At 62.9% G+C, this 18598-nt stretch overlaps 2 protein-coding genes across 2 annotated transcripts; one reads left to right on the plus strand and one right to left on the minus strand.

The window, feature by feature from the left end:
• Positions 1 to 245: 245 nt before the first annotated feature.
• GNL1 (G protein nucleolar 1 (putative)) lies at positions 246 to 13377 on the minus strand. Its single transcript, XM_058292771.1, has 12 exons — positions 12669 to 13377; positions 12274 to 12439; positions 11924 to 12060; positions 11682 to 11833; positions 10963 to 11034; positions 9846 to 10053; positions 9650 to 9745; positions 9251 to 9439; positions 1602 to 1780; positions 1336 to 1498; positions 998 to 1138; positions 246 to 522 (listed from the first exon to the last, which is right to left on the minus strand). Exons 1-12 carry the CDS (start codon positions 13360 to 13362, stop codon positions 293 to 295), a joined length of 2427 nt encoding a protein of 808 aa, XP_058148754.1. The 5' UTR covers positions 13363 to 13377; the 3' UTR covers positions 246 to 292.
• Positions 13378 to 13488: 111 nt separating this feature from the next.
• Positions 13489 to 18385, plus strand: LOC131277679 (proline-rich protein 3). The gene is made up of 4 exons (XM_058292772.2): positions 13489 to 13658; positions 14213 to 14275; positions 16544 to 16663; positions 17288 to 18385. Exons 1-4 carry the CDS (start codon positions 13574 to 13576, stop codon positions 17392 to 17394), a joined length of 375 nt encoding a protein of 124 aa, XP_058148755.1. The 5' UTR covers positions 13489 to 13573; the 3' UTR covers positions 17395 to 18385.
• Positions 18386 to 18598: the final 213 nt, after the last annotated feature.

The raw sequence follows: 18598 nt of genomic DNA on the forward strand, positions 1-18598 counted from the left end.
GGGGACACCCTAGAAGGGAGGGGAGACCCCGGAGGGGAGGGGAGACCCCAGAGGGGAGGGGAGACCAGAGGGGCACCCCGAGGACTGGCCCGGTGGTCGGCGGACGGACCTCCCATCCATCTCGAAAAGGGGCTTCTGAGGCGCAGACGGGGAGCAGGTGAGAAGCCTCAACCCACCGAGCGACCCCCGAGCCACGGGGTCGAGCCAAGGACACGGAGAAGCCCCCGCCCCAGGCACCGGAGGGCTACAAAGCAGAAGACCTTTATTCACAGCGGGGCGGGGCAGGGCGAGCTCAGCACTCGTCCTCCCCCAGCAGCGCGTAGGGGTTGCGCGCGGGCAGGCTGGCGCCCGCCGGGCCGTCCTCGTCGCCCTCGCCCTCCTCGTCGGCGTCGCGGTCCTCCTCGCCCTCCTCCTCGCAGGAGCTGCTCAGCTCGTCGTCGTCCTCGTCCTCGGGGCCCGCCGGCCCCGCCCTGCCCTGCAGCACCACCAGCTCCGCCGTCTCCGGGTGCGCCTCCCAGGCGCCTGGGCAGGGGGCGGCGTCAGCTCAGCGCCGGGGCGGGGCCGAGCCCCCCCCCCCACAGCAGCACCCAGCGACCCCGGGCGTCCTGACAGCCCCGTGCTGTCAGCCCAGCCCCACGGCACCAACTCCGGCGCTAAGGCGCAGAGCCGGCCGCGCGGGGGCCACGGATGCGCTCTCGGGGCCTCCCACCCCGTCCCCATCCCGGTCCCCGCACCCCACCTCCCCGGCCCCGCAGCACTGGCTCTGACCTCGGTGCGCGCTGTACTGGGGGGGGGGGGTGGAAGCACGGGCTGAGGCGCCCACCCCCGCCTCACGCCCCCCGTCCCCTCCCCACCCCGCAGGGGGCCGCGGGGCTCTGACCTCGGTGTGCGCAAGCCTGGGGGGTGGAAGCACGGGCTGAGGCGCCCGCCCCCGCCTCACGCCCCCCCCCCCCCGTCCCCCCCCTGCAGGGGGCAGCGGGGGCCGCGGGGCTCTGACCTCGGTGCGCGCTGTAGCCCGGGGGGTGGAAGCAGAGGCTGAGGCGCCCGTCCACCGCCAGCCGCAGCAGGCTGTTGGCTGCCCTGTACACGTCGTTGCGCGCCGCCTTGGCCGTCTTGTAGCCCCGCTTCTCCGCCCAGGCTGGAGGACAGCAGACGGACAGCAGACGGTGAGCAGGCCCGGGCACCCGCCGGAGACCCCAGCCCTCCCCGTTCTCCAGAACGTTCCAGGCCACAGAGAGCGAGTGGGCGGCAGTGCAAGGGCAGAGGAGCAGGCCCGGATGAGGTGAGGACGGGGCTGCGGGCAGGGCACTGAACCGGGGGTGCAGCGGCGCCCACCTTCGCAGACGTCCCAGGCGCACCAGGGGTGCTCGGCCGAGGGGTCCTCGGCCTCCGGGTGCCGCAGGTGCAGCAGGGCCTGCACGGGGACGCGCGAGGCCAGGTAGCCCACGGCCGTGTACGGCTCCTGGAGCTGGGCGATGGGGCAGACGCCCGCCAGGACCTGCGGAGGGCGCGGCCGTGGCTGCGGTGCCGCCGGCCCCTCCCGCCTCCCCCGCCCCGCCGCCGTCCCCGCCCCCGCAGCTCGCCCGGCCCCCGCACCGTACCTGCAGCTGCCTGGGGAGCAGCGAGGGGAAGACCAGGCCGGGGCAGTCGCACAGCCTCACGGCGGGGCTGAGGAAGTGGGTCTGGAAGTAGCGGGTGTGGCCGGGGGTCCTGGAGACGCTCACCACCTTCCGCCCCACCAGCCCGTTGATCAGCGAGGACTTTCCCACGTTGGGGAAACCTGCGCAGGGCGGGAACCGCGGACACGCGCTCGCGTCCTCTCCGTCCTCCCCGGCGGGCGGGCCTGGGGGCCTCTCCTCGGCGCACGGGAGCACACGCGGCCTCAGCGCGGTCCTGCCGCGCGCACCCCGCAAACCCCGCCAGTGCGCCCGCCCCCTCGGCTGCCCGCCCGCCCCCCGGCTGCCCACCCGCGCTCGCTCGGCCTCTCGACCCGCCCCGCCCCCGCCGTCCCACCCGGAGACGCGGCGCTCAGCGCACGCCCCACTCGCGGAGGGGCAGGAGGGGCAAGAGGCCGGAGGGCGGTGCACACCGTGGTGGGGTGGTGGGGGGAGCGCGGGGGGGCGGGGAGTGCGGACTACGGACTGCATCCGGCCCCCGGAAAGGCCCCCGAGCCCTAGGTAGCGCCCCCGCCCCCCTGCCAGCAAGCCACCAGCAGCCCCACCCCTCCCCTCCGCGGGCAGGGCGGTCCTGTCCTCGGCGTCGTCTTCGGGAGGTGGAGACAGACCCAGCAGACTAGGAGAGACAAACGGACAAGGACAGGCAGGAGAGGGAAGGGAAAAGAAAGGGGGAAGGAAGGGGGAGGGAAGGGGCAGGAGGACGGGGAGAGAAAGGGGTAGAGGGGAGGGGTGCGAGGGGGAGGCGCGGGGAGGAACGGGCCCTCCTTTGCCAGCCCACACGCGGTTTCCCTGGCCTTGGGGAGCAGGCGCTCAGCCCTGTGCTGTACGACTGCACAGTGACGCTCCTCAAAGGACCTGTGCTTCCCGCCACCGCCCCGGCGCGGTGAGGTACCGTGCGCACTAAGACCTGCGAGTGCCCGCAGCAGCCTGGCCTGGGAGTCACCTGCTCCCGGCCCCACCAGCCCCTGCCCAAGCACAGTCCACTTCCGGCCTTCCTGCTTTTCCCTGCAGTTTACCACTCGGCACCCGAGGCCCACACCCGAGGCCCGCAGTCGCCTCTGCTGCCTCTGAACTCTACACCAGGGCCCCACGCATACGCAGCGACTGGCCTGGCCCCTCACACAGGCGTCCGCGAGGCCAGGATGGGACCCCTTCCCCCGGCCCCCACCCCGCCCACCGACCATCGATCTTCACTGCCCAGGCTGCAGGTTGACGCTGTGGGCCAAGGCCACGGGTCAAGGCTGCAGGTCAAGGCCACGGGTCAAGCCTGGGGGCCACGCCTGTGGGTCAAGGTCTTGAGTCAAGGCCACAGGTCAAGCCTGGGGGCCATGCCTGTGGGTCAAGGCCGTGGGACAAAGCCACGGGTCAAGACTGCAGGTCAAGCTTGCAGGCCAAGGCCACAGGCCAAGCCTGAGGGTCAAGGCCAGGGGTCAAGCCTGCAGGTCAAGGCTGCAGGGCAAGCCCACAGGTCAAGGCCTTGGGTCAAGCCTGCAGGCCAAGGCCACGGGCCAAGCCAATGGCTCAAGCCTGAGGGTCGAGCCTGGGGGCCAAGCCTTGTTCTTCTTGCCCCCTGCCGGCAAGGCGCCCCAGCTGGCCCCCCTCTCCTCCTCACTTTCCTCTTCTGACCGGGCCCCTCTCGGCTCCCAACCTCCCAACGTGTGCGCGCTCCGGGCCCAGCCCTCGTCCTTCCCTGCTCCGACCCCCATCCCGCATGGCGGCCAGTCCCACGGCTTTAAATACCATTTCTACACCAAGGGCCTCCTAAACTCACGGCTCCAGGCCTGGCCTCGCGCAGGCTCCGGCTGCCACACCCACGGCCTGACCCAGCACCAGCACCTCCAGCCAACGTTCAGAAGCTCCTCAGCGCCAGCTCCGGCCCCCCCCCCCCCCGCAGCCCCCCATCCACCCGCAGCCCACCGTCCACTCCCGGCTGCTCAGGACAGGAGCGCCAGGTCCTCCCCACTCCTCTCTGATGCCCCAGGCGCCACCAGCGGCCATCCCCTTAAGGACCTGTCCTACCACTCGCGCCTGCACCCCTGCTCTAGGCAACTCCCTCCTCCCCGGCAGACCTGCTCTCTGCTCTTTCCGGGTCCACCCCTACCATCTGCTCTTCACTCGGCAGGTAAACTTCTAAAAATTCTATTTTTTTTAAACAAGTCGACTTTGATACGTATTAATAAAGCATACTAGAGTAAGCTTCTACAGGAGAAAATCAGACCCTGCCCGGCCCTTCTGGCTAATTACCATATGTGGAATAAAACCCCAAAGCCTTCGCCGAGCCACGGGACCCCCTGCCGTGGCCCTGGCCCCCTCCATGCCAGTCCCCGCCACTGCTGCTGAGCTCGAGACCGCCCGCTCCCCACACGGCCCCGCCCCGCAGAGCCTCCTCTCCCAGGCCCTCTCGGCCCTCAGTCCCTGCCCTTAGATGCTTGAGTTCAGGCAGCGTGCCTGCCCGGTCACGGAACACCAGCTCATAGAGGCCGGGCTCTCCTGCCACCCTCAGGCCCAGGACGGCCCCCGGCCCCCAGCCCTGGCCCCTGGCCCCCTGCACCTGGCGCCTGGTCCCTGGCCCCCGGCCCCCCGCTCCTGGCCCCTGGTCCCTGGCCCCCGGCCCCCCGCTCCTGGCCCCTGGTCCCTGGCCCCCGGCCCCCGGCCCCCCGCTCCTGGCCCTGGTCCCTGGCCCCTGCCCCGGCCCCCAGCAGGTGCTCAGTGAGGGCCTGTGGAACGGACACATGAAGAGAGCTGGACAGAAAGCCCACCTCGGGGCCAGTGCCGCCACCCTGCACACGGCCAAGCTGGGGAGGGGGCTGCTGGCGGCAGGGCAGGGCCGGGGATGCGACTGGAAAGGGCCCCAGCCTGCCCGCAGCCGGCGTTCTTCCCCAGGACGAGGGGCTGCCAAGGCGCTCGGCGGTCTCCCCCGCCCCCCAGTTCCCCTGGGCTGGGCCCCTCCTGGTTCCCGTGCCACCTCAGGCGCCCAACTCTGCGAAGGTCTCGTCACCTTCTCAAGAACTAAGGTTCCCGGGAACCCCACTCAAAATGAAAAGGAGGGAAGCAGCTGTGGCTCAATCAGATGGGCTCCCGCCTACCACGTGAGGCCCTGGGTTTGCGTCCTGGCCTCCTTGTGAAGGCAGGCTCGCCCGCATGCTGCGGAGAGCCACCGACGCCACGGAGGGCTGACTCAGCAAGGTGATGCAACAAAAAGGGAGACAAGCAAAAACAATGCAGAAGAGCGCGCAGCAAGTGGACACAGAGCAGACAGCAAGCAAGCCACAGGAGGAGGGGAAATAAATATAGACACAGAACACACAGCAAATGGACACAGAGAGCAGACAGCAAGCAAGTCCCAAGAGGGGAGGGGAATTTTAAAAAAATGAAAAGGGGCTCGGCTCCCAATCACGTATTCCTTCCTCCCTTTGGAGCAGAGACAAGGCTTGTAGCTGAGGAACCTCTTGGCAAGAGACTGAAGGGTTAAGTTTACACTCACTCTGCTGAGAGCAGAAGCCCGAGCTGTTGAGACCAACACCGGACACCGGAGGCGCCAACAACGCGCCCAGGGCCAGCACCACGGGCACCCCGCTTTGCTGCGCTCCTCTTTACCGCAATTGCATGAACCGAAGGCCTGTGCCCTCCTGCGTCGGGCAGGCCTCCCGCACCGTTTTCCCAGCAGCAGGTGCTCCGCTGCCACTGGCTCCCCTGCTATCACACCCGCTGTGGGGTCGGACCAGTGGCCTCAGACTTCCTTTGTCACCGTCTGGGGCGCTGTGGACTGCACCCATGTAGGAGGGTGAACTTCGCTGCTCCAGTGGCCAGCTGTCCGGTCTCACTCCCTCTCCTCGGGCTGCCCCCTTCCGAGGCACAGCAACACTGAAATTAGGCCAGTTAACAGCCCGCAGCGGCTTCTAAGCGTCTAAGTTAAAGAAGAGTCGCAGGCCTTTCCTTCTAAATCAAACGCTAGACTTGATTGAACTCAGCGGGGAAGGCGTGTCAAAAGCCAGAAAGGCCAAAAAAGCTGGACCTCTTGCCCCAAATCAAAGTTGCAAATACAAAGGAAAAGTTCTTGAAGGAAATTAAAAGTGCTACTCCAGTGAAGACACGAATCATAAGAAAGCAAAACAGCCTTACTGCTGGTGTGGAGGAAGCTTTCTGGTCTGGACAGAAGATCAAGCCAGCCCCAACATTCCCTTCAGCCAAAGCCTCACCCCAAGCAAGCCCTAACGCTCTTGCACTCCGTGCAGGCCGAGGGAGGCGAGGCGGCTGCAGGAGAAACATCTGAGGCTGGCAGAGGCTGGTTCACGAGGTCTAAGGAAGGACGTCGTCTCCCTAACACGAAGGTGCAAGGTGAAGCCGCAAGAGCAGGGCAGGAGCTGCAGCAAGTCTTCCAGAAGATCTAGCTAAGATGACCGATGAAGGGGGTGCTGGACAGCCGTCCACTGAAGGTGCCGCCCAGGCCCTTCAGAGCCAGAGACGTCACCTCGTCGCTCCAGGGCTTCAAGGGACAGGCCGACTGTGGCTGGGAGCTACGGGCGCTGGTGACTGCAGGTTGAAGCCCGGGCTCCTTTCCCATCTCGAGAGCCCCAGGGCCCGCATGAATTCTGCTGCGTCTCCTCTGCCTGAGCTCTACAAACGGGGCAACAAAGCCTGATGACGGCACACCTGCTTACAACACGGAGAGCTGAAGCCCACTGTGGGGACCTCCTGCTCCAGGAGAGGCTCCTTTCAGTGTTCCTGCTCACTGGCACGCCCCTGGCCACCAGGAGCTCCGCCGAGCCTGCAGCAAGAACGTGTCCAGCTGCTACCTCAGCGTCCGTCCTGCAGCCGCTTGACTCTCCAGTCCTACTCTGTAAGAAATGCACGCTGTAAGGCTACAGCTGACACGTACAGTGATTCCTCTGATGCCAACTGAAAACCTCTGGAAAGGAGTCACAGGTCTAGATGCTAGTAAGAACATTCGTGGGGAGCAGGTGTAGCTCAAGTGGTTGAGCGCCTGCTTCTCATGTATGAGGTCCCTGGTTCGATTCCTGGTACCTCTTAAAAAAGCAGAACACAACAAAAAAAACCACTGCAACATCCACGATTCACGGGAGGAAGTCCTAAACGTTCACAGGAGTTTAGAAAGAGCTGACTGCAACCCTCATGGATGCTTCAAGGGCTTAAGTCTTTAGTGGAGGAAGTACCTGCAGGGGTGGTGGACACACACCAGAACTGGAGTTAGAAGTGGAGCCTGAAGACGTGCCTGAACTGCTGCAATCTCATAAAACTTGAATGGACGAGGAGGTGCTTCTTAAGAATGAGCAAGGGAAGTGGCTTCTTGAGAAGGAACGTACTCCTGGTGGAGATGCTGCGAAATTTGGTGAACGACAACAAAGGACTTGATATTACGTCAGCCTCGGTGAAAAAGCAGCGGGAGGGTCTGAGACGACTAACGCCAACTCTGAAAGTAGTTGTCCTGTGGTTAAATGATCCAATAGCACCGCATGCTACAAGAAATCTTTTAAGAAAGGAAGAGTCAATTGATGTGGACTTGCTAAAGGCTGAGATGATAGTTAGCGTTTTTTAGCAATAAGGTGTATTTTAACTACGATCATTGTCTTTTTAGGTATAATAGACTACAGTGCAGCACAAGCATAACTTTTATATGCGCTGAGAAACCACAAACCTCGCATGACTAGCTTTTATAGGGATACTCCGGAACCAAATGCGCAGAATTCCTGACGCCTGCCTGTCGCTACTGTCACTGCTTGCCGGGCACGTTCCATGAATCCTCGCACCGCTCTTGTAATGAGATGCCAAAGTCCTTGTTCAAAAATGAAGCAACTGGAAAGCCGATATGACCCAAAAAATAGAGTGTCCGCCTACCACATGGGAGGTCCAGGGTTCAAACCCCATGCCTCCTGACCCGTGTGGAGCTGGCCCATGCGCAGTGCTGATGCACGCAAGGAGTGCCGCACCACGCAGGGGTGTCCCCTCATAGGGGAGCCCCATGAGCAAGGAGTCCGCCCCGTAAGGAGAGTGGCCCAGCGCGAAAAAAAGTGCAGCCTGCCCAGGAATGGTTCCTCACACACAGAGAGCTGATGCAGCAAGATGATGCAACGAAAAGAGTCAGTTTCCCGGATGGATACAGAGAGCAGACAACGAGGGCAGGAGGAGAGATAAATAAATCTTTAAAAAAAAATGAAAGCAACTAACAAATACTGCCAAGATCTCACTGATATGAAATGATTATTAATAGAATATGCAAACTCATAGTCAGAAACGAGTACAGGATGGTGGCAGGGAACGGGGAGTTAACACTTAATTGGTACAGAGTTTCTCACTGGAGTGACAGAAAAGCTTTGATAACTAACAGATGGTGGTGATGGTAGCACAACATTGTGACTGTAATTTAACAACACTGGATTTTATATTTCAAAAAGGTTATAAGAAGTTGTAGATTATATATACTGCCAAGATTAAAAACAAAACAAGAACAGGGGGAGCAGCTGTGGCTTAATCAGCTGGGCTCCCATCTACCAAACGGGAGGCCTTGGGTTCGTCCCGAGCCTCCTTGTGAAGGCAGGCTGGCCCACACCCCATGGAGAGCGACTCACAAGGTGACGCAGCAAAAAGGGAGACAAGCCCGGGGTCCACAGAGTGGAGGAGTGGAGTGTGGACTGCAGTGGACTTGCTGACGCTCTGTTCTGGAATTGGCGTGATGAGTGATGGGCGTAAATGTGGCGTTGAGGTGGAGAAAGAGGCCACGGTGGCTGCTGGGGGTGGGGAGGGGGAGGAAGAGATGTGATGTGGGGCATTTTCAGGACTTGGAGTTGTCCTGGGTGGTGCTGCAGGGACAGTTACTGGACGCTGTGTGTCCTCCCATGGCCCACAGCGTGGCCTGGGGGAGAGTGTGGGCTATGGTGTGGACCACTGACCATGAGGTGCAGCAGTGCTCAGGGATGTGCTCACCGAGTGCAGTGCGTGTCCCATGACGTTGGAGGAGGTGGTTGTGGGAGGAGGGGGGTGGGGGGGGTGGTGGGAATAAGGGGACCTCATATTTTTTTAATGTAACATTAAAAAATAAAAAAAGGGGGACAAGCAAAAATGCAGACGAGCGCTCAGCGAATGGAGAGAGCAGACAGCAAGCCACTGCAAGGGGGGCGGATAAATAAAAATAGACACAGAAGAAAGTGCAGCAAATATACACAGAAAGCAAACAGCACCCAAAAAAAAGCCGTGGGAGAGGGGGAAAACAAAAACATAAAAAGCAAACACGGACTGCACAACAAGGTGAGCTGTAGCGTGACTACCGACTAGAGTTAATGGGGTTATTGCAGTAATATCGTTTCAGCCATAACAAGGGTACCGTGATGGTGCACGGCGTTAACAGGGAAAACCGGGGGCCCGTGGTACTCTGAACTGTCCCTGTGGTTTCCCGTGCCCCAACAACAGCTCTAACAAACAGCTAATCACGGTCTGAGACGCAGCGGGGCTGAGCAGCTCGCTCCAGGGCACACCCCGGCAGACCTGAGCCCCCCCGGAGTGGAGGGTCCCTGCGCCCAGGACCCCGTCGCTGCTCCCGCGCCACGTGGCCTCCTTACCCACGCAGCCGATGGTCACCACGCCGTCCTTGTAGCGCTCGCGGCCCGGGCCGGCCGGCTCCATCGCCGCGTCGGTCTGCAGCTCCGCCGGCAAGGCCAGCCCGTCGTCCTCCTCCTCCTCCCCAGAGCCGTCTCCCCAGGCCCCGGCCACATCCCGCGCCATCTTCTCCCGCCAGCTGCTCAGGTCCACTGCTCGGGGGAGGCGGAGGAGGCGCTCTGCAGCCCTGCGGCGCGGTGCCCAGCTGCGCACAGCCCGAGGCGCTGCCCAGCCCGGCCTGGGTCTGGCCCGTGGCCTCGGGGTTTCTGAAGGCAAATCCCTGAAGCCCCACCCACCTGCCGCCCCCTTGTCCCTCCCTGCCCCTCCCTCTGGCCCCTCGTGGGCCCCCGAGGGACGCGCACCTTTCCCCGCGGTGATGGCCTCACAGGCTCTCAGCAGCTGCTCTGGTCCCAGGGCCCGCGTCCATCCTCGGCCCCGCTTCCGGCTCTTCTTCAAGACTGAGGTAGAGGTGCAGAGGGCTGGCAGGCAGGCCCCACCCCCGCCTCCCACCGCCCGAGGGCGGCCGCCCCAGCTCTCCCTGGCTGCCCACCCACTCACCGGTGCCGGGGTCCTGCGGGGCGCGGGGGTCGCGGGGGAAGGACGTGAAGAGGACGACGTGGAGCTGGGGGTAGTGCTGCAGGAAGTAGTGCTTCCAGGCCACTGCGAGCGCCGGCGGCGCCAGGTCCACCTTGTTCAGGACCAGCACCAGCGCCAGCCCGAGCTCGCCGGTCACGTACTCGTACAGCGCTGGCGGGAAATTCACGACCTGCGGTGGAGCAAGCGGAGGTCAAGCCAGGCTCCTCTGCCTCCAGCTCAGAGACGAGACCCCAAAGGCGGCGAGCTGTCAAACTGAGCAGGAAAGATAAAAGAAGGCCAAGTGGAATCTGTCAGAGACTCGGGGGACTTCCTGCAGGTCGTGAATGACAACAGAGGACACCCAAAAACCAGCAGGACAACTGCAACACCCCACACGCCGAGGTGACGGCCATGACCAGGGACGAGAGAGAGGACGGGAGCAGAGCCTGGCGGGTTTTCATGCACGTGCAGCTGTATGTGTGAACGCGTGTGTGCACAGAAAGGCCTTCGTGTTTCGGTAGCCCATGTGTGCACACAAGGGCCTACATGTTTGCGGTAATGTGCACACGTGTGCACAAGGGCCTGCATGTTTACGTTAGTGTGGGTGCAAGTGATTTGCGTTGGCGTGCACGTGTGTGCAGGTGCACGCAGGCTGCACGAGTGCACGTCGCCGAGGACTCCGACCTAAATGACCGTACAGGTCCCCTTTCTCCCGCTGGGGGATGATGGTGCAGGAGAGGGACCAGGATTTGCACACGGGTATTCGAGCACCCGGGTCTACGGCCCCCGTCGCTACCTTCACCTTCAAGTGACGCTGAGTTCCATGGCGACCGGCGTGGCGGTGCTGGCAGTGCTACGGAAACTAAGGAAGAAGGGGCAGCGGGACGCTCCCAGCTCTCTCCAGAGAACCCCGGGGCTCTACGGTGGCCTAGGAGCCGGGAGGCAGCAGAAGGAAGTGGAGGAGAGGAGTGACGGGCTACGCGAGAGGTGGCTAAAGAACCGAGCATCTGGCTGCAGGCACCAGCGGGGCAGAGCACTCTGGGAAGAAAGTGGACGCCGCCTCTGCCTGGACCGAACGCGTCCCCCCCCCAGCACTCACCGGGTGTCGGATGTCGGTGATGAGCAGGACAATGTCAGACATCTCCAACACCCGCCACAGCTGCCGCCACGTCTGAAAAGACAAGATGGTGGGGGAAAACACGGCCCCAGAGCCGCTCTGCCCCGGCCCCCGAGGTGGAGAAGGTGATGACCCAGAGCTGCTCTGCCCCGGCCCCCCAAGGTGGAGAAGGTGACCCAGAGCTGCTCTGCCCAGGCCCCCCGAGGTGGAGAAGGTGACCCAGAGCTGCTCTGCCCAGGCCCCCCGAGGTGGAGAAGGTGATGACCCAGAGCTGCTCTGCCCCGGCCCCCCAAGGTGGAGAAGGTGACCCAGAGCTGCTCTGCCCAGGCCCCCTGAGGTGGAGAAGGTGACCCAGAGCCGCTCTGCCCCGGCCCCCGAGGTGGAGAAGGTGATGACCCAGAGCTGCTCTGCCCCGGCCCCCCAAGGTGGAGAAGGTGACCCAGAGCTGCTCTGCCCAGGCCCCCTGAGGTGGAGAAGGTGACCCAGAGCCGCTCTGCCCCGGCCCCCGAGGTGGAGAAGGTGACCCAGAGCCGCTCTGCCTGGGCCCCCGAGGTAGAGAAGGTGACCCCAGAGCTGCTCTGCCTGGGCCCCCCAAGGTGGAGAAGGTGACCCAGAGCCACTCTGCCCCAGCCCCCGAGGTGGTGGATGCGACCTCAGAGCCGCTCCGGCCCGGCTGCCAACAGGATCGCCGCCAGCCTCACCTCCAGGTTGTGCTCGAAGTAGCTGAGCTTTTCGGAAGAGTACGTGCCGTGGATCTTGCCGAGGTACTCCTGGAAGCTCCGCTCCTCCTGGCTCATCAGCTGCTCCTTGGACATCTCGTAGCTCCAGGGCGGGCGGCGGGGGAAGTCCAGGACTGGGAAGGCAAGTCCCGGCGGTGGGGGCTGGTTCTGGGGCTCGGCAGCCCGCGCTCACCGTCCGAAGGCCGCGCTGCGCGCCCACTCACCCGAGCCGGGCTGGTAGACGGCCCTGATGTCCAGCTCCAGCGCCTCGGCGCCCACCGGCTGCAGCACCTGCTCGCGCGCGGCCTTCTTTCTCCTCTCCACCTCCTCCCGGCTGTCCCGCTCGAAATGCAGCCGGTACCTGGGAGCACAGAGGCAGGCACCGCTGCGCGGGGCGCGCGCCTCGCCCCGGCCGCTGCAGCGCCCTCCCCCGGCGGGCCTCCGGCGAGCCAGCGCCCCCCCGGCCGCCCGAGCCGCACCTTCCCGGGCCTCCTGGCAGCCCAACTCCCGCCCCCGGCAGGGGCCCTCGCCCACCCGCGCGCGCCCTGGCGGGCTTCCGGGCGGCCGCCCTCACCGGTTGGGGTCGTAGCCGCGCGGGCCCGGGCCCTGCGCCGGCTGCTGGTTGAGCCTGCGGACGTGCTGGGTCACCGCCTCCCCGTCCGACGTGTCGGTCTGCTCCTCCCGCCGCTCCCGGCTCCCGCTGCGGCTGTTGGAGCTGGAGCGCAGCCCATCCTGGAGGCCTGCGGGGCGGGCCGTGAGCGCCCCCGCGGCCCCGGGCCCCCGCCCGCCCGCCCGCCGCTCGGCGCCGCCGGAGGTGCGCGGGGCCTCGTCCCGCTGCGGGCGGCGCTGCGGGGCCCACGCCCGCCCCTCGCGGCCGCCGCTGGGGCCGGGGGTCCCGCCCGCGCCGACGCCGCGCGCCCCCGCGCCCGCGGCGGCCCCCCGAGGTGCGGAGGCGCGGCCCGCACGCACCCCGCTTCCGCTCGCGCTTGTCCTGCAGCTGCTTCTTCTTCTGCTTGGCGCTGAAGGGCTTCTTCCGCGGCATGGCCCGCCCCGAGCGCCCGCCGCCGCAACTGCCTCCCCGGCCCCCGCGCAGGCCGCGGGGCGGGGCGAGCGACGTCACGGCCGGGGCGCGGGGGGCGCGGGGCCGGGGCCCGGGCGGCGGGGGGCGGCGCGCGTGGGCGGCCCGCGGCGGCGGCGTCACGGGCCCTGCCCCCTCGCGGCCGGGGGAGGCGCCGCGTGTCATGCCCGCCTCGCGCCGGGAGGGGCCGGCGCCGCGCCGAGGGGCGGGGGGCCCGCGCGGGGCGTCAGGGGTGGGGAGGGGTCGTGAGGCCGCCGGGCGCGGAGGGCCCGTCAGGAGTCGTGAGGGGTCGTGAGGGCCCGCGAGGGGCAGTGAGGGGTCGTGAGGGGCGTCGGGTCGTGGGGGGCGGTCAGGGGTCGTGAGGCCCCGTGAGGGGTCTGAAGGGGCGGTCAGGGGTCGTGAGGGGCGGTCAGGGGTCGTGAGGCCCCGTGAGGGGTCTGAAGGGGCGGTCAGGGGTCGTGAGGGGCGGTCAGGGGTCGTGAGGCCGCCGGGCGCTGAGGGGCCGCGGGGCCGCGGGGCCGTGGGCGGGGCGGCGCCGCGGAGGGTTCCCGGGCCCGCGGGCTGCGCGGCGCCCCCGGCTGCCATAGCAACAGGCGCCGGAAGTGGCGGGCGGCGGGCGGCCGGCCCCGCGGAAGGGCCGTGCGGGTCCCGGCGCACGCGGGCCCGCGGCCGCCGCCTGCGTGGGGACGGGCCCGCGCAGCCCCGCGGCCTGCCGGGAGCACGGCCGCCCGCCGCCCGCCGCCCGGAAGCGGAAGCAGCGCCGCCCCTCCCCGCCGCCGCCATCGCCGCAGCCACGATGCCGAGGCGCAGGAAGCAGGAGCAGCCTCCGCCGCCGCAGCCCGCGCGGGCCGAGGCGGGGCGCGAGCACGGCGGGCCCGCGGGTGAGGCCCGGGGCGGGGCGCCGCCTGTCGGCGCGGGGCGGGCCGGGGGGACCCCGCGGAGGAGGGCCCCGGCGCCTTCGGGGGAGGCAGGAGGAGAGGGGGCAACTCTGGTGTGCAGCCGCAGGGCGCCGGGGCGAGGGCTCGTGGAGTGGCCGGTGGATGAACGGGACGGTGGAAGTTTGGCCTTCCCTAAACTGCGCGGGGAAGGGGAGAGCGGAGAGCGGGGCTGGGAGGGGAGAACTCCCTGATGGGCCGACAGTTTGCGGCGAGTGGCAGTTGGACCTCTGGAGCCAGCTGTGATGCGGGATGGCAGCGCTGTTAGGGAATGAGAAAGCTGTGAGTATCCCTCCCCAGGGATGAGTCTCCCCGTTTTGCAACCCTGAAACAAGCTTTGCAGAGAGGGCAGGCAGATGGTGAGCGCTGTGCAGCCCTGCCGAGCGTCTACCTGGCTTTACCAGGTGGACTGAGGAATGTGTCCGGAAGGAGAACACGGAAGAGCAGGCCCTGCCTCCTTTAGCCCCTTGCGATGACTGTATTTTCATGTCTGCTCTCAGGACCACCCAGCCTTCTGGGCGCTCCGCCCATGGTCAACGGAAAGCCGGGCGACCCCAAAGCAGGTGAGAAGGAAGGGCCCCTGATCCCGCCCTGCAGAGGGGAGCGAGGGAGGGCGCGGATCCAGGAGGGACTTAGACCCGGAAGGTGAGACGCGCTGTGCATCCCGGTTAGAAGAGTGCTTGTAGCAGCGCCAGCTCTTCCCAAGTAAACGTGTAGATTCAGCACATTCTTAGAATTCTTAACGTCTCTTGCACGGAAATAAACATTCTACGTTTTTTATGTGGAAATGCAGAGTCAAGAGTGAGAGGCTGCCAAGGCCATCCTGAAGAGAAAAGTGGGAGGACTTGCTCTGACCTCAAGACTTGTGAGGCTTCAGTAATCACGGCAGCGTGGTGCTAGCACCTTGTAGACACGGAGTCCACAGAGCAGCACGTGGCACGCTTCATTTATGACGGAGGCGCGGAAAGAGCAGTCTTTCCAGCAGATGGTTCAATCAGTTGGTTATTCATGTGGGAAAAAATGGCCCTTGACCTTCTACTGATACCAGACACAAAAACCAATTCCAGGTGGGTTATAGGGCAAACTATGAAAGGTAAAAGAATACTTGTAGAATTTAACCGTATTTTCACCATCTTGGAGTAGAAAAGAGTTCTTAAAAAGACGAGATGCACACAAATTAGCTGTAAAGGGATGATTGATAAATTACGTTGGCAGATACTAACTTGTATTCATTAAATAACACCCTAAGAATTTAAAAGGGAATAGACTATATAAAGACTATATAAAGAACTCTTCCAGACAACTAGTTAGAGAAAGAGGAGAAAATCAAAACAGCCACCTCCTTAAAGAGAAGAACCAAATGTCTGATAAACGTGTGAACACCATTAGTCACCAGATCAATGCAGGTTAAAAACACCATTTTTCATACTCACCAGAGTGGCTAAAATGAAACAGATTGACAATACCAAGTTTTGTCAAAGATATGAAACAACTGCTGGCGGGAGTGTAAGTTTACGTAATCAGTCTGAAATTAAAAGCGTTTGACATTATTTGTTAAACTTAAGCATACATATGCTCTATAACCTGGCAATTCCTCTAATACATATATAGTCCATAGAAAAGCATATATATGTGTATGGAGGCACACATAAAAATGTTGATTACAGTATTTCTTGTTATAGCCCCAAACTGGAAACCACCCACATGTCTCACCAGTAGAATGGATTGATAAATTGTTGTATATGTGGAATACTACACCACAATGAAAATGAACTACTGAGCATTAATAAATTGTCACATATGCATACAGCAGTGTACTACTCCACAGTGAAAATGAATGAGTTATTGATGAATTAGTAAATTGTATATGCCCGCAACAGGATCCTATACTGCGGAAAATGAATGAACCACTGATGGATTAATAAAATGTTGTATACACGTGCAGTGGGATCCTACGCCGCAATGAAAATGAATGAGCCACCGATGAATTAATAAATTGTGTACACGTGCAGTGGGATCCTACACGGCAATGAAAATGAATGAACCACCGATGGATTAATAAATTGTCATATACATGTGCAGTGGGATCCTACACCACTGGGAAAGTGAACGAACCACTGACGGATTAATAAATTGTATACACATGCAGTGGGATCCTGCACCACAGTGAAAATGAATGAACCACTGATGAATCAATAAATCGTATACATGTGCAGTGAGAGCCTACACTGCAGTGAAAACGAATGAACCACTGATAGATTAATGAGTTGTATACACGTGTAGTGCAATCCTACACTGCAGTGAAAAGGAACGAACCACTGATGGATTAGTAAATTGTATACGCATGCAGTGGGATCCTATACCTCAGTGAAAATGAACAAACTACTGATGGATTAATTTATTGTATGCACGTGCAATGGGATTCTACACTGCAGTGAAAGTGAATGAACTGCTACAGTCAACTTGGATGCATCACAAACAACGCTGAGTGAAAGAAGCCATACAAAAAATGCAGGCTGCGTGGCTCCATGTGTGCGACGTTCGAAAGCCAGCCAGTGGTGCTAGAAGTCAGGGTAGGGGAGGAGGGGGGAGGGTGGCGCCAAGCAGGGTACTGGAATTGTGCTCTCTGTTGACGGACTTGCACGTCTCTCTCTCTGCAGCACTTCACAGAGGCCCTCCGGGATCCAGGGGGCCAGTGATCCCACCTCTGCTGAGCCTCCCACCTCCTCCCCGGGGTGGGGGCCCAGTGCGGGGAGGCCCAGGTCCCAGGTCTGGCCCGTATGGTCGTGGCTGGTGGGGAGCCAATGCTGAACCCCCTTTTCCGGGGCCAGGCCGTGGGGGTCCCTCCAGAGGAGGCTTTCACGAAGAACAGAGGAACCCTCGGCGGCTCAAGAGCTGGTCTCTCATCAAGAACGCCTGCCCGCCTAAGGATGGACCCCCGGTTGTAGAGGGTGAGTGCCTTTTTTTTTTACATTTATTTTATTTATTTTTCTCCACCACCACCACCACCTCATTTGTGCTTGGTGTCTACTCTGTGTGCTTGTCTTCTTTTTTAGGAGGCACTGGGAACCGAACCTGGGACCTCATGGAAGTGCCTGATGGCTTGAGCCATCTCCACTCCTTGCTTATTGTGTCTCTCCTGTTTCCTCTTTGCATCTCTCTGTTGGTTGTCTCATTGCATCATCTTGTGTTAGCTCGCCGTGCCAACCCGTCGCATCAGCTCGCTGTCTTGCTCATCTTTAGGAGGCGCTGGGAACTGAACCCGGGACCGCCCATGTGGGAGGCGGGCGCCCAAGGGCTTAAGCCACATCTGCTACCTAAGGCTCATTGCTTAAGCCTGTGCACACTTAATACCCATCGCTGCCAGAACAGCCGGGTTCCCCGCGTGCCGTGATGCCCCGCCTCGGGTGGCCACCTTTCTTGCGGCAGTGAGAGGCCCTGGACCTTTCTTCTCGTGAAGACAACAGCCCCCGGTCCCGGGGAACGGGGCGGGTAGGACAGCCGGCCTCCCTCCCCACCTGTACCTTGCGTTCCCTTCTCGAGTTCTAAACTGCCCGGTTTCCACTTGTTCACAGACAAATCCGACCGCCCTGTCTGCCGACACTTTGCCAAGAAGGGCCACTGTCGATACGAGGACTTCTGTGCCTTCTACCACCCTGGCGTCAACGGGCCTCCCCTGTGAGCCTCCAGGCCGGGCCAGCGGCCCTGCGCCCCCGGCAGCCCGAGCCAGCAGGCGCGCGCCTCGCCTGCCCCCTCCCGTCGGGGTTCGGAAGGGCGACTCATCACACGTGCACCCAGCGTGCTTTCTTCAGATCCAGCGTCTGTCAGAGACGCCCTCAGACGCCGACCTGCTCCCTCCAGGTGCCCCCTGGAGCCCCCCTCGCCTGAGGACTGCTGGACAGGAGGCCTGGCTGGTGCTGTTTCTGCACATCCGTCCCGTCCCCGCCTCGCCCTCGATTCCGAGAGCCCTGGAGCAGCTCCCGCCCTTGCCTTCTCCTTCGTGGTGCCCTGCCGCCCGCTGCGCCGCAGGTCGCACCAGCAGGCCGGCCTGGGCCTCGTTGAGCGACCAGTACAGATGCGCTCCCGAGGGGCCTGTCCTGCTCCCGAATCTTGTGGTTTCTTGACCGTAGCATGACCCCCGCCGCCGTGGTCTGGGCACCCCCTCGTGGCCGTCCGCAGCGTCTGTGGCTTTTGTGTGGTTTCCCAGCACTGGGATACGTTACCCGCCGACAGGGGCGAGGCTCTCGGTGCCCCCCGACTTGCCCGCCTCCCAGCTGGAGAACTGCGGCTCCTTCTGGCAGGTGCCCCCGGCTCCTCCCCTTCCTCGCAGGCCCGCGGCGCCCGGGCGCCTCTGCGGCCCTCCCGTCTGCTCTCCAGCCCTTGGAGGTGGGCAGTGACCTGGCGAGGCCGTGGGCTGGGAGCCTGCGGCCCTGCCCCTGGGCCGCCCGGGGAGCTGGCACTCTCCCCGCACCCTCCTCCCCGCAGCCTGGCCCTGGGTGTTTTCTGTGAAAACAGCAGTGAACAGAGTCGGTTTGGAACTGGCCCGAGGAGATGGGTCAGGAGTTGGGTGGGCAAGAGGGAGGGATGAGAGCTCCTGGAGAACTGAGAACACGTTTGCTTTTTTTTTTTTTTTTTAACATTTTTTATATGGGTAATAAACACAGAGGAAACGAGCCTCTTCTTTAATCCCTTTGTTCCAGCATCTCCGGAGGTGCCAGCGAGGCTGCTGGCTCGTTGGCGCCGGCTCACGCTCCTTACTCCCTGCGCAGGGGTGATGGAGAATGGCAGTGTAAACGGGCGCCCTCAGTCCAGGCCTGGTGTGGACGGGGCGGTGACGACCACGCGCTTTTCCAGTAATGCCTGGAGAGTGCCCGCACCAGGCGCTG

The sequence above is a fragment of the Dasypus novemcinctus genome, unplaced genomic scaffold, assembly GCF_030445035.2.
Source record: "Dasypus novemcinctus isolate mDasNov1 unplaced genomic scaffold, mDasNov1.1.hap2 scaffold_285, whole genome shotgun sequence".
NCBI lineage: Eukaryota > Metazoa > Chordata > Mammalia > Cingulata > Dasypodidae > Dasypus > Dasypus novemcinctus.

What these genes read in the sequence shown, in the direction of transcription:
- GNL1 (XM_058292771.1), bottom strand. Translation starts at nt 13,362, where the DNA reads ATGGCAGCCGGGGGCGCCGCGCAGCCCGCGGGCCCGGGAACCCTCCGC. An exon ending in CAAGCGCGAGCGGAAGCGGG is followed by an intron (nt 12,440 to 12,668) that starts GTGCGTGCGGGC and finishes CCCGCCCCGCAG; the next exon opens with GCCTCCAGGATGGGCTGCGC. An exon ending in TCACCGACATCCGACACCCG is followed by an intron (nt 10,054 to 10,962) that starts GTGAGTGCTGGG and finishes GCTCCACCGCAG; the next exon opens with GTCGTGAATTTCCCGCCAGC.
- LOC131277679 (XM_058292772.2), top strand. Translation starts at nt 13,574, where the DNA reads ATGCCGAGGCGCAGGAAGCAGGAGCAGCCTCCGCCGCCGCAGCCCGCG. An exon ending in CGAGCACGGCGGGCCCGCGG is followed by an intron (nt 13,659 to 14,212) that starts GTGAGGCCCGGG and finishes GTCTGCTCTCAG; the next exon opens with GACCACCCAGCCTTCTGGGC. An exon ending in TGGACCCCCGGTTGTAGAGG is followed by an intron (nt 16,664 to 17,287) that starts GTGAGTGCCTTT and finishes ACTTGTTCACAG; the next exon opens with ACAAATCCGACCGCCCTGTC.